Below are 14,331 nucleotides of genomic sequence, written 5' to 3' on the forward strand. Positions count from 1 at the left end.
CCCAACCCTGTGTATCTGTCCTTCATCCATCCATCAGTCCATCCATGCGTGTCCCCCCTCCCCAAACACTGCCCCCCTGTGAGGAGCCGCCCTCGCTATCGCTATTGCCGTTAGAAGATGGCGCTGACATCCACTGTCAGTTGGAGTTAACTGTCGCTGTCAGTTGGAGTTAACTGTCGCTGTCAGTTGGAGTTAACTGTCGCTGTCAGTTGGAGTTAACTGTCGCTGTCAGTTGGAGTTAACCGTTTAAACTGTGCCTCTCCCGTGACGTCATCTGGGGTGATGTGCAAACCACCAATCCCGGCTCTACACATCTCACTCGGAGCTCCTAGGCTTATATAAGGGGCTGGGTTTCTTAGCTTGGGGTCTCCCTCTAAGAAGCTGATCATCTATCTCTCAAGATGCATTAAAGCTTTACTGCAGAAGGATCCGAGTGTTCTGCGTCGTTCTTGCTGGCGAGACGGTAGCGCGGGACATCTGGTGCCGAAACCCGGGAACTCTTCAACATCGCCGGCGCCGCGGGAGACCCCTCGGAAGACGGGGCGGATTCAGAACTGCAGGGACGTAGGTTCAGAGAGGTATGCTTTATCCTGAACAACCCTTTTCTCGACTTTGGCCTTAGTTTGTCATCACCGTGGGACGGGTCAGTGGAGGCTTTGGTGCTAGTCCTGTTTGTCCTTCTCCTTCATCGTGGCTGGTGCTGACAGAACGGCGCTGTCCATCTGGCGCTGTCCATCTGGCGCTGTCCATCTGGCGCTGTCAGTCTGGCGCTGTCAGTCTGGTGCTGTCAGTCTGGTGCTGTCAGTCTGGTAACGGAGTTGAGCGCGTTTTTAGATAAGCTGTCAGCGCGATGGGGTCGTCACAGTCAGTGGTTACAGCCTTACAGACTGTGCTAAAACAAAGAGATCTTAAAATTGCACCACGAACACTTCAAAATTTTGTGAAGGAGGTAGATAGAGTGGCACCATGGTATGCTTGTTCCGGGTCCCTCACTGTGGCCTCATGGAACAAGCTAGGTAAAGAACTAGACAGGAAGCATGCAGAAGGAGATCTCTGCTTAGGTACCAAAGCCATTTGGAAGCTAGTTAAAAACTGCTTGGAGGATGAGGCCTGTCACCCTGCTATAATAGAAAGTCAGGGAACCTTAGAGGAAGTTCAGGATAGCATGTCAGAAACTGAACGGAGTGAGAGAATGGGAGCTCGCAAAAGAAAAGACATGTCTAAGAAAAAAGGCCCTCCCCAGGAAGTTAAGAAAGGGGGAGAGAAAGAAGGGAGTTATCATTCACCCCTTAACAAATCTAAGAAAAAGAAAAAGCCAGAATCTAGTCTATACCCTGCAGTAGAGCTAGAAGCCTTGGAGCTAGATAATTCTGATTCTGACACTCTGGATTCTAGCGAAGAAGGTGGTCTAGAGGAGGAGGTGGCACGGTATGAGGAAAAAGATATCACCCTGATAGACACCGGCCACTGAAAACAAAAATGAATGTGAGGCCACCGCCTATAAATCCGGCGGGCTCACGCTCCTCAGCGCCTCCGCCATATGAGCTTCGGCTGAATACTGGTACTGACTCCTTTTTACCTTTAGAGGAACGGAGAAAAATACAAATGGCTTTTCCAGTATTCGAGAATGTGGAAGGCGGAAGAGTACATACCCCGTAGATTACAATCAAATTAAAGAATTGGCCGAATCCGTTCGTAATTATGGGGTCAATGCTAACTTTACCACATTACAGGTGGAAAGGCTTGCTAATTTTGCCATGACTCCCACTGACTGGCAAACGACAGTGAAAGCAGTGCTTCCCAACATGGGACAATACATGGAATGGAAGGCTCTCTGGTATGATGCAGCCCAGGCACAAGCTAGAGTTAATGCCACGGCTGAAGATGAGAATCAGAGGCAGTGGACATTTGAAATGCTGACAGGTCAGGGTCAACATGCCCTTAATCAAACCAACTACATCTGGGGCGTCTATGGTCAGGTGTCGGCCGCCGCTATTAAAGCATGGAAGGCCCTCACAAAAAGGGGAGAGTCCAGTGGACACCTTACAAAGATTGTCCAAGGACCCCAAGAGCCATTTTCAGACTTTGTGGCCAGAATGACAGAGGCCGCCAGTCGCATCTTTGGTGATTCAGAACAAGCTATGCCCCTGATTGAGCAACTTGTCTATGAACAAGCAACCCAGGAATGTCGAGCGGCTATCGCCCTCGCAAAAGCAAAGGTTTACAAGATTGGCTCAGAGTGTGCAGGGAGCTGGGGGACCCCTAACCAATGCAGGACTAGCTGCCGCCATTTTACAAACGCACAGGTATAGAGATTTATCTAATCGAAAAGCTTGTTTTAATTGTGGGAGAATGGGGCACCTTAAGAAAGATTGTCAAGCCCCTGAAAGAACAAGAGAATCGAAGCTTTGCTATCGTTGTGGTAAAGGTTATCATAGGGCTAGCGAATGCAGGTCAGTCCGGGATGTAAAAGGGAGGCTTCTGCCCCCTATTGAAGAATCCAAGGTACCCCAATCAAAAAACGGGTCACGGGGCCCATGGTCCCAGGGCCCTCAGAAATATGGGAACCAATTTCAGAAAAGCAATCAAGAGGAAGTAGAGGTTTCCGAGGAACCTCCGGAATGGACTTGCGTGCCGCCTCCGACTTCTTACTCATGCCCCAAATGAATGTTCAACCGGTCCCAGTCCATTCCCCTGGACCTTTGCCCCCTGCCACCATTGGGCTTATTCTGGGCCGTGGCTCCTTAACTTTACAGGGACTCATTATATATCCTGGGATTGTTGACCCATATCATAAAGAGGAGATTCAAGTTCTCTGTTCTAGCCCTCGGGGTGTATTTTCTATAAAGCAGGGAGATAGAATTGCACAACTGGTGTTGCTGCCCTCCCTCGGGGATGGAGAAACCTACACTTTACAAAAAAGGGCTATGGGATCTTCTGGAAGTGATTCAGCCTATCTGGCTATACCCCTAAATGAGAGACCTACAATAAAATTGTTAATTAATGGAAAAGAATTTGAAGGGATAATGGATTCGGGAGCAGACAAAAGCATTATTTCACTCCATTGGTGGCCGAAGTCTTGGCCCACTGTTGTTTCATCTCATTCTCTACAAGGTCTTGGATACCAGTCCTCTCCTGCCATCAGTGCCTCAGCCTTAACCTGGCGGGATGCTGAAGGCAAACAGGGATGTTTTACCCCCTATGTGTTGCCACTCCCTGTAAATTTATGGGGACGAGATGTGTTACAAGCCATGGGCATGACCCTAACTAATGAATACTCCCCCCAGGCATCAGCCATTATGGCAAAGATGGGGTATACAAATGGTAGAGGCTTGGGTAGGCAAGAACAAGGCAGAATAAAACCCATTACACAACACGGAAATCGGGGTAGAAAAGGACTGGGTTTTATTTAGGGGCCGTTGAGGCTTCACGACCCATACCATGGAAAACAGAGGAGCCGTTATGGGTCTCTCAATGGCCTCTATCCTCTGAAAAATTAGAGGCTGTCACAAGATTAGTGCAAGAACAGGAACGGCTGGGGCATCTAGAGCCTTCTACCTCCCCATGGAATACACCAATTTTTGTTATTAAGAAGAAATCTGGGAAGTGGAGATTACTCCACGACCTGCGGGCCATTAACAATCAGATGCATCTTTTTGGCCCTGTTCAAAGAGGCCTTCCTTTGCTTTCTGCACTTCCTCAAGATTGGAAGCTTATTATTATAGATATTAAGGATTGTTTCTTCTCTATTCCACTTTACCCACGGGATAGACCAAGGTTTGCCTTCACTATCCCTTCTCTTAATCATATGGAACCAGACAAGAGATTTCAGTGGAAGGTACTGCCGCAAGGCATGGCCAATAGCCCAACAATATGTCAGCTATATGTGCAGGAGGCTTTGGAGCCAATTAGGAAGCAATTTACATCTTTAATCGTTATCCATTATATGGACGATATTCTTATTTGTCACAAAGAGTTAGATGTTTTACAAAAGGCTTTTCCCATGCTGGTGGCTGAATTAAAACAGTGGGGATTAGAGATTGCCTCAGAAAAGGTTCAAATTGCAGATACAGGCCTCTTTTTGGGCTCAAAGATTACTCCCAAAAATATAGTTCCTCAGAAAATAGAAATTCGCAAAGACCACTTACAAACATTAAATGATTTTCAGAAACTTCTGGGAGATATAAATTGGTTGAGGCCCTTTTTAAAAATTCCATCTGCTGATCTAAAACCCCTCTTCGATCTCCTGGAGGGTGAGCCTCATATCTCCTCACCCAGAAAATTTACCCCTGCCGCCCACCGAGCCTTACAGATGGTGGAAGAGGCCTTACAGGAAGCACAATTACAACGAATTGAGGAGTCACTACCTTTTAATCTGTGTGTTTTTAAGACAGCTCAATTGCCAACTGCAGTCCTGTGGCAACATGGACCATTACTTTGGATTCATCCAAATGCTTCCCCTGCTAAGATTATTGACTGGTACCCTGATGCTGTTGCACAGCTCTGCGCTTCGCGGAATAAAAGCAGCTGTTACACATTTTGGCAGGGATCCTGATTCCTTGATTGTGCCTTATACTGCTGCACAAGTTCAGACCTTGGCAGCCACATCTAGTGATTGGGCAGTTTTAGTTACTTCCTTTTCAGGACAAATTGATAATCATTTTCCAAAGCATCCAATTTTACAGTTTGCCCTAAACCAGGCTATAGTGTTTCCACAAGTGACAGCTAAAGACCCACTCCCAGATGGGACTGTGGTGTACACTGATGGATCAAAAACTGGTATGGGAGCTTATGTGGTCAAGGATAGGGTTATATCTAAACAATATAATGAAACTTCACCTCAAGTTGTAGAATGTCTGATAGTACTGGAGGTTCTTGAGGCTTTTCCAGGACCCCTCAATATTGTATCAGATTCCTCTTATGTGGTTAATGCAGTTAATCTCCTTGAGATAGCTGGAATAATAAGATCCTCCAGCAGAGTTGCTAACATCTTTCAGAAGATACAAGCTGCCTTGTTAAATAGGAGATTTCCTGTTTTCATTACCCATGTCCGAGCACATTCTGGACTCCCAGGTCCCATGTCCTTAGGGAATGACTTAGCGGACAAGGCTACAAAGCTGGTGGCCGCTGCCTTGTCTACCCATGCACAAGCAGCAAAAGAATTCCATAAGCGCTTTCATGTGACGGCTGAGACCTTGCGCCGTCGTTTTGCTCTATCCAGGAAAGAGGCTAGGGAAATTGTTACTCAATGCCAGAATTGCTGCGAATTCTTACCTACTCCCCACATGGGAATAAACCCACGTGGCATTAGACCATTGCAGATGTGGCAGATGGATGTTACTCATATTCCCTCTTTTGGAAGGCTTCAATATGTTCATGTTTCTGTTGACACCTGTTCTGGCGTAATGTTTGCCACACCCCTAACAGGGGAAAAGGCCTCATATGTGATTCAACATTGCCTTGAGGCCTGGAGTGCTTGGGGAAAACCCAGAATTTTAAAAACAGACAATGGACCAGCATATACCTCTCAAAAATTCCGACAGTTTTGTCGGCAAATGGATGTTACCCATCTAACTGGCCTACCTTATAACCCTCAAGGACAGGGCATTGTGGAACGTGCCCATCGTACACTCAAATCATATCTGATTAAACAAAAGGGGAGTATTGAGGATGTTCTACCCTCGGTACCAAGAGTTGCTGTATCCATGGCACTTTTTACCCTTAATTTCTTGAACTGTGATGCCCAAGGCCACACTGCGGCTGATCGCCACAGTTTAGAGCCTGATAGGCCAAAAGAAATGGTAAAATGGAAAGATGTCTTGACTGATCTCTGGAAAGGCCCGGATCCTATTCTTATAAGATCCAGGGGAGCTGTGTGTGTTTTTCCACAGGAGGAAGAAAACCCCCTGTGGATCCCTGAAAGACTCACTCGAAGAGCTCCTTCACAACTCCAGAATAAGAAGGATGGAGGCCAAGTGGGTGATGAAGACTCTCCTACTCGGGATGATGGTTCCTAGTATGATGGGAGAGTTACGGTGGGCCATCATGTCTACCTTCCCCCTACCGATGCCAGTGATGCAGAATGCCCAGGTGTTCCCTAGATTTTTCACAAATAATAGAGAGTTGGGGCTTGCCTTTTTGCCTTTAGATCCTCAGATACAGAGTTTTCAGGATGAGAGAACCTTGTCATTAGTAGGAAGCTTGTGCTTTACTGTGATTTCTTCATTAAAGGATAATTTTATTCATATGGATCCAGAAAGATCTAATGCTAATCCTTTTGAATTAATGGAAGCTGTACTGATCTTTCTCCTATGATAGTGAGAAGGGACAGATTACTTTTGATTGGAAAGGGGCATTAGGCAACAGTCTGAGTGAGGGACAGAGCTCTGGATCATCTGATTGGTCCTCCTCCAATGTTAAGTATACCCCTTTTAAGAGAACTAATTATTCAGCTGCCCTTTATTTGGGTTGTGAGTAATGATACCTTAGGTAAGAATCAGAAAGAAATAAATTGTTCTGCTTAGAATTGTTTTTATGCATTATGCTGGGATGCTATTAAGCACCCTTTTGCTTTGGTAATGCGCATGCCTCGATTTATTCCAGCTCCTGTTGAGGCGCCAAGTAATTTGAGTTTGTTTAGGGAAAAGCGAGATTTTTGGGATCTCTGCTATTATTGTGGGCCTGATAGCCACCGCCGCGGTTACTGCTTCGGTTACCGCCTCGGCCCTTGCACTTTCTGCCACTGTGCAGACAACTCAAACCATTAATGAACTATAGGCCACTGTGACCATGGTCCTAGATAAACAGGCCACTGCCAATTCTCAGATACAAGGAGGCCTGATGTTGGTAAACCAACAGATTAATTTGGTTCAGGAACAATTGGATATATTGTGGCAGATGGCCAAATTGGGATGTGAACAAAGTTGCCTGGCCTTTGTGTCACTTAGTACAATATGAGAATTTTACAAGAGCAGCTAACCTGTCAAAAGCTCTGTCTCAACATTTATTACAGAATTGGACTTTTGAGTTTGAGCAGACACTCCGTGAGTTGAGAATGGCGATCCTGCAAGTGAATTCGACGCATCTGGATCTTTCTCTGATGGAAGACCTCTCCCCTGGATTTCATCTGCATTTTCTTATTTTAAGGAATGGGTGGGGGTAGGATCATTTAGCCTAGTTCTCTGCTGTGGAATAGTGTTGATGCTTTGGATGGTGTGTACGCTCAGAGCCCAAACAAAAGGAGAAAGTGGTGGTGGCACAAGCACTTGCTGCCTTAGAACACGGAGCATCCCCTGACATTTGGTTAACCATGTTAAAGCAATAGGTCGCTGGCCTCCCAGCTCTTGCACCCCACGAGGCTAGTCTCATTGCACGGGATAGAGTGGGTAGGCTTCAGCAGCCCAAGGAGTTGCAAGGCTAAGCACTGCACAGGAGAGGTCTGCGGTATAACGACTTTCTCCTGGGAGATAAGTCATCTTGCATGAAGGTTCTATGTCATGATCTCCTTCCCCCAGAAAAAAGACATCGGACTGGTCAGGACTTCCTCTGGGGATAAGACCCTGGAGAGGAGCTTTGTACATGTTCCGAATTTGCACATGGGGATTTGACCTCTATCTCCACTCCAAAGTTGTGGGTGTCCTATTGCTTCAAAAATAAATGAATAGGGGGAGATGTGAGGAGCCGCCCTCGCTATCGCTATTGCCGTTAGAAGATGGCGCTGACATCCACTGTCAGTTGGAGTTAACTGTCGCTGTCAGTTGGAGTTAACTGTCGCTGTCAGTTGGAGTTAACTGTCGCTGTCAGTTGGAGTTAACTGTCGCTGTCAGTTGGAGTTAACCGTTTAAACTGTGCCTCTCCCGTGACGTCATCTGGGGTGATGTGCAAACCACCAATCCCGGCTCTACACATCTCACTCGGAGCTCCTAGGCTTATATAAGGGGCTGGGTTTCTTAGCTTGGGGTCTCCCTCTAAGAAGCTGATCATCTATCTCTCAAGATGCATTAAAGCTTTACTGCAGAAGGATCCGAGTGTTCTGCGTCGTTCTTGCTGGCGAGACGGTAGCGCGGGACAGCCCCCCCATCCCCACCAAACTCTGTAGGTGAACATTGTTTGCCTTTGTTCTATTTTCAGGAAGCAACTGCTTTTATCCTAGGGGTGATAAACAGGGCGACTCTTTCTTCTACTCACCCATTAATTGAAGGAGCAGGACAGGCTTACCTCTGCTTTAAAAAGACTTGCAGTTGTAAGGGAGTTTCCAGCTTCTCTCCTACACTTCTGAGGATCGGCATTTAACCTGAAATAAACCAGTAGACAGATCAGCAGGGGAAGGCCTAGAAGTTTATTGCACGCCCAGGAGCTAAACAGGGAAAGTGAGTCCCGATAGCCCAACCCAGAGTAGGAGCATAGGCACTTGCAGGATAAAGAGAAAGGAAGTGGAGACCATGAGCAATGAAGAATATAAATCACTTTAGAGGACTGAATGGACCGGAGGAACAGCTGACAGCTTGCAACCAAGTCTGCTCCGTGCTCTGGTGTGGGCCGACTCTTACCTCCCTTCCTGGGATCTGCATCAGTTTCTTGGCCGATCTGGGAAAGAGGTTCACAGGAGCAGAGAATGTCCGGGAGGCTCTGGCCTTTGGGTTGAAAAAGGACTTCAATGGGAGCCTCTCCAGAACCTGCTACCTACCAGGATTTCTCAGTGTGCCGTATCAGTGTGCCAAGGAGCCATACTTTGAAGTATTGTGTTGCCAAAATCAGGATCTGGGGAGCACCAGCTCCGCTCTAGAAATAGTCATGCCTGTGTGTGTGTGTCTGTCTGTCTGTATGCCTGCCTGTCTGCCTACCTGCCTGCCTGTCTGTCTGTGACTGTGTGTCTGTATCTATATATCTGTGTATGTGTGTGTCTGCATGCCCGTGTCTATGTATCTGTGGGGGGAGGGGCATATGTGTATGTACACAGAGACCAGAAGAGGGTATCAGATATCCTCTATCAGAGTCCACATATCCCTTTTGAGGCAGCTACCATTTTGTCTTCCATTGCACTCCCACACACAGAGTACATAAGGATAAAATTTAATCTGCAGGCTGTGGTGTCACAAGCCTTTATTCCCAGCACTTGGGAGGCAGAGGCAGGTGGATCCCCATGAGTTCAAGACCAGCCTGGTCTACTTAGCCAGTTCCAGGATAGTCAGGACTACATAGATAGACCCTGTCCCAAACCAAGAAAAAAAAAAGTAGAGATTTATACCTCTTTTGATTTTCCCCTTGTATTAAAGCAGTTCCCCATCCATACTATACATTATCATGAAGACCTAACAATTGGCCATAAGAATCACAGTGGCATAATTGAGGAGCATATTCTTTTTGTATTTGCTAACATTCTTTCCAGCTTTCAGTTAGTTATGTGAGTCCCGAGAACCCATGACATTTCTGATCTTGATTTTGGAACTGGGGTAGTCTATGATGACCACTTCCTATAGGGCTTCACCAATCACTCAGTCATTTGTCTACCAACCTAAGGTTTAAGGCTCAGGACTGAAAACACTCCCCCAGAGGACTCGAACTGGACTAATTTAGGTGAGAAGCAGCCTGAGCATCCTCCTCCCACTGTTTTCCCATACAGGCTTCTTTCCTTTTTCCCACCCTGCTTCTCCTTCTCTGCCTCTCCCGTCGGTCCTTCCCACCTCTCCATCCCTACGCAGAATATTTGCATTGTCCAGTGACTGCATACATTGCCTGATGTCACTGTAGAAAAGACGTTTGTGTACCCTGGATGCTCTACGTGCTCACATCTGAGAGACCCGGTTGTGACTAGCTTCTACCAGCCACTTTTAAAGGCAATTTGACTTTAGGGATGTCACATAGTTCCTCAAATGTTTATGGCTTCTCGTGTGCTTTAAAACTTTTCTTTATAAGTCAGAAGGAAAAAGATACTGAGCTGTTTTCTCAGCACACAAAGGTATCTGGTTAAACATTAATAATGTTTATGTTATGTAGAGGTGTGGAACTGGGGTCTGATGAAAGTTTGGTGACATTTTCCAAATTGCCAGGCGTTGGGTCGCCGACTGGCCAAAGTTGCCCAGCTGCCTGTGAAATGGTATCCCAGGAAAGAAAACCATCAAAGGCATCTGTGAAATTAGGAGGGCTCCTCTTGTTACGCAGATTAACTTCTCTGTAGGAGTGCCCTTGAATGTCACTGATGTGGAGTGTGTGTATTGTTTTAAGTGCTTTGCTTAACAGGGTGTGGAAATGTAAGTGCCAACATTGGAGTTGGAACTTAACAGCCGAGGAAGACAAATGGGAGAGCTGGCATCCGCTCAGACCACCACACTTCAGGCTCCAAAACGGAGCCTGCCCTGATCTCTTTCCATCTAGAGTTTGCTTCAGAGCTCTAGGCAGACAAACCTGGATCAGACTTCTTATGCTGTTTTCCCTGAAACTAAAAATAGGGGTTTTGAGCTCACAGGTGTCTACAAGGAAGGAAAAATTCTCAGCACAGGAATTTCTCTTGATATGTTTTTCATGTTCAGTATGTCACTCCTGTAATGAAGCCATGAGACAGAATCCACACAGAGATACACACAGGAAGCACACATACATACACTCGCGCATACACACACAACTCAACCTTGAATTCTTCCTCTTATGTTCTGTTAGGTACTGTTACCTTAGTGACTCAGACAAGAAACAAGTTCCATTCTGCTAACACTGTCATGTTGTGATGACCAATGGTTAAAAACTCTAGAACTTTCCCAAGATAAGATGCTAGACTAAAATATAGTTGATTATAAACTATACTCCAGAAACTGACTTCTATTTGTTTCCAGTTCTTTGCCCCATTTTTAAGAGTCTTAAACTAATTTTCCTCAAGATCTACTTTATTTTAAAAATTTATCATTTAAGAATTTCATATTGTATGTTTTTGTTATGTCTAACACTGTCTACTAACTCCTGGTGGTCCTGGTTGCTATAATAAAGCAGGCTGAGCAAGCCTTAGGGAGAATCCAATAAACAGTACTCATCCATGGCCTCTGCATCAGCTCCTGCCTCCAGGTTTCTGCCCTCTTTAAGTTCCTGTCTTGACTTGCCTCAGCGATACACTGACTGTGAGATGTATAATGAAATAAACCCTTTCCTCCTCAAGTTGCTTTTGGTCAACTAAGACAAGGAGTATTGCTTAGTGGGCACCATGTTTAAATTTGGAGACCAAGTTCCATAGATGAGTAGTAGTGATGATGGTACAATAATATGAACATGTTTAATGTTATTGGACTGTAAAACACTTTTGTAAATAGATAAAGTGGTCAATTTTATATCACATGTTACCACATGATGATCCAGGAAGCAACCACGGCTGCTTACAAATTCCTGCTAAGCTAAGCTCTGGCACCTCCCTTCTGGTTTCCTAGCTCCACCATTGCCCCTCGCACCTAAAGAACAACGACAGTTGTGGCTTTCCCCTTCCTGTCCCAACTTCTGTCCCTCCTCATTCTGTCTGATTGCCCAGACCACAGTCTAACAGAGGCTCCATTTGTCTTCTTGTTCACCCTTTGCCTCCCATTTGACCTTCAGTAACTTGCCAGGTTGTTGTTCCTGTCTGTGACGTGTGTGTGTGTGTGTGTGTGTGTGTGTGTGTGTGTGTGTGTGTGTTTTAAAGTCAACCTGAAATAACCCATCTGTTTTAGATAAAGCTAAAACACCCACTCTGGAAACAAACCACTAGAGTCAGTGACCCCAGAAATTTCCTTTGGGCTCTAATGTTAAAAGAAAAACAAAACATAATACTATCCCTTACATACTGCAAAACACATGTACGCTAATGATAATTGCTCTGAACTAAACAATAAATAAATAAATAAATCCCCCATTCCTTTTCATACATTAAAGCAACACTTATAACCAATATTAAATTACTTTGATCCCTTCGGCGGGAATGTCAGCAGGGGGCCATTTTGGGGTTAATTAATATACACTGTATCAGCTCATTGTAAAAGACAAATTAGAAAAATACTTATAAGCAAGCACTTAGAATTTCCCATGATTCTATATTCCCTCCTCCCCTTCTCTTCCTCCTCTCTCCCTCCCTCCCTCCCTTCATGTGTATGTGAGTGTGTGTGTGTGTGTGTGTGTGTGTGTATACATGTGCATTTAATGATCAAAAAGAGACATCTCAGAGTCAAGTTTCACATGAAAGTCACTGCTGTTTGCAATAGCTTGGCCAGGGGTATTTGAGAAGAGATGGAAAACACATTTTTTCTCTAGTTTATAAGAACCCAATCAAATGATGTGCTACTTAGAGTCATAATAGTCTTCCCCCCTTTTATTTAGTTTGAGTGTCAAAACAAGGACATTCAAATTCAATAGTGATAGATTAAATGCCTAGCAAGCCAAGGCCCCACTTTCTGCCTGGCTAACAGTTGTGTCTTGATGTACTTTGAGGAAATATTGATGAGCTGGGAAATCCCAAACTGAACAGCCCCAAAGGTCACTGAATCAAACTCTTCCTAGGAAAGGTGTGCAAATCACTCAGCAGCTCTGAAACCCTCCCCATCTTTTTTTTTTAAGATTTATTTATTTATTATGCATACAGTATTCTGCCTGCATGTATGTCTGCAGGCCAGAAGAGGACACCAGATATCATTATAGATGGTCGTGAGCCACCATGTGGTTGCTGGGAATTGAACTCAGGACCTTTGGAAGAGCAGTCAGTGCTCTTAACCTCTGAGCCATCTCTCCAGCCCAACCCTCCCCATCTTAAGCTGCACTGAATGTAAATCCCATGGGATCTTTGGTCGACAGGAATGTCTCCTGCTGTCAGAAAGTCTCACAGTCTGTGTCAATTTGAATGCACCTCCTCTCAGCTGAGAATCGTTTTCACCTGAAGCTAGGAAGCTACTCTTCAGTGCTCTTTCACCAGGCTGTGTAGTTTGAACCAGGTAGAACAGCCACTCTTTACTAAAAAAAAAAAAAATACAATTTAAAATGCATTGCCCTAATGAATAAATTGATGCCTTCTAATTTCTTTCAGAGGCTCTTTGTCCTGATAGTTTGGTAATTAAAGAATTTCCCATCCTCAGAACTTCTCCCTAATGTCTCCACAGCTTTCTTAGAATGTGATGATCTGTTTTACACTCACCGGTGCTAGAATCACTGACTGGCACAGATATTCGTCACCATTTCTGCTTTTCAAAAGGGGACCTCAAAACAAATATACAGCCTGGAGTGATGGTGCATGCTTCTGATCCAAGCCCTTTGAAGGCTGAGGCAGAGGGATCATGAGTTCAAGGCTAACTTAGACTTTTACTTATATATGTCATATGTCCTTATGATTATAAAATTTAAAGACATACCCATGAAGGAAACAACAGTGTAACACACACACACACACACACACACACACACACAGACTTCAATGGGTTGAGGACTGAAGTGCTGACCAAGGAAGGTCTCGACAAAGAAGCAAAGAAAACTCTGACTTGACCAACTGTATTGCGTTCTTGTATTGTAATATTTTACAACCCAAGGGATCCAATATGCTTATTTCTTCTTCCCTTTTCACCTTTAGCTCAACCATAAATTTCCAGCAACAGTTCACATGGCACATCAAAAACCCACACCTGCTCTAGAGAAGGCTGCTCCACTGAAGAGGGCCTACATTATCCAACAGCCTCGGAAATGATAGGCCAGGATGTAAAACTCAGCCATCTGGTCAACCTTCCCATGGTCTGCCGGTTCAGCAAAAATGGCCAACACTCCCTGTAGGCCTACTTTCCCTTGTTTGGTAAATAAAGCAACTTTTGTATCTTCCCTTTTTACTTAGATAATAAAGCATAAACCCAATACATTCCTTGCTCCTTTTGTTATGTATCAGGATCTTATTGGAATTCTATATGCAATTCTGTAGAGTGCAAGAAGAATCCAGAACATATAATCATTCCATCTACCACCCTAGGTCAGTGCTCTTTTCCTGGATGCTGACTCTGAGTTATTCCACACATGCTCAATTCTCCTTGCAGACAAAGATGGTGGGGGAAGCATACTTAGCTTTGCAAAAACTAAAACTCTATGCAGACACAGGAATACATCTTTCAGTTTGTTTGTCTTAGGATGGTTACGTTTTCACTTAAACTGAAATGCTCATCTCAGTTTCCCACATAAGTATATAGTTTGTTTTGGAGGTTTGGTGAGGAAAGAGAAAATAATTAAATTGATTTCAAACATAGTGCCTTCTGTCAAGGAATCAGGGATGGAAAGTAAATTGATTACTAGCATATTTTCCTCCAAAGGTTGTTTTGGTAGAAAAATCAATAATAAACTCCCAAGAGCTCAATC

The 14,331-nt window shown here is 44.8% G+C and overlaps 1 protein-coding gene across 1 annotated transcript in view; it reads left to right on the forward strand.

Moving 5' to 3' along the window:
* Positions 1-13,843, forward strand: part of Dapl1 (death associated protein like 1) — a 28,709-nt gene extending 14,866 nt beyond the window's left edge. Inside the window, exon 4 of the mRNA XM_005068993.4 lies at positions 13,565-13,843. Coding sequence (XP_005069050.1) covers positions 13,565-13,678 — 114 coding nt within the window. The 3' untranslated portion in view covers positions 13,679-13,843. The remainder of the gene's footprint in view (positions 1-13,564) is intronic.
* Positions 13,844-14,331: the final 488 nt, after the last annotated feature.

This window comes from Mesocricetus auratus, unplaced genomic scaffold (genome assembly GCF_017639785.1).
Source record: "Mesocricetus auratus isolate SY011 unplaced genomic scaffold, BCM_Maur_2.0 Super-Scaffold_100004, whole genome shotgun sequence".
Classification (NCBI taxonomy): Eukaryota; Metazoa; Chordata; class Mammalia; order Rodentia; family Cricetidae; genus Mesocricetus; species Mesocricetus auratus.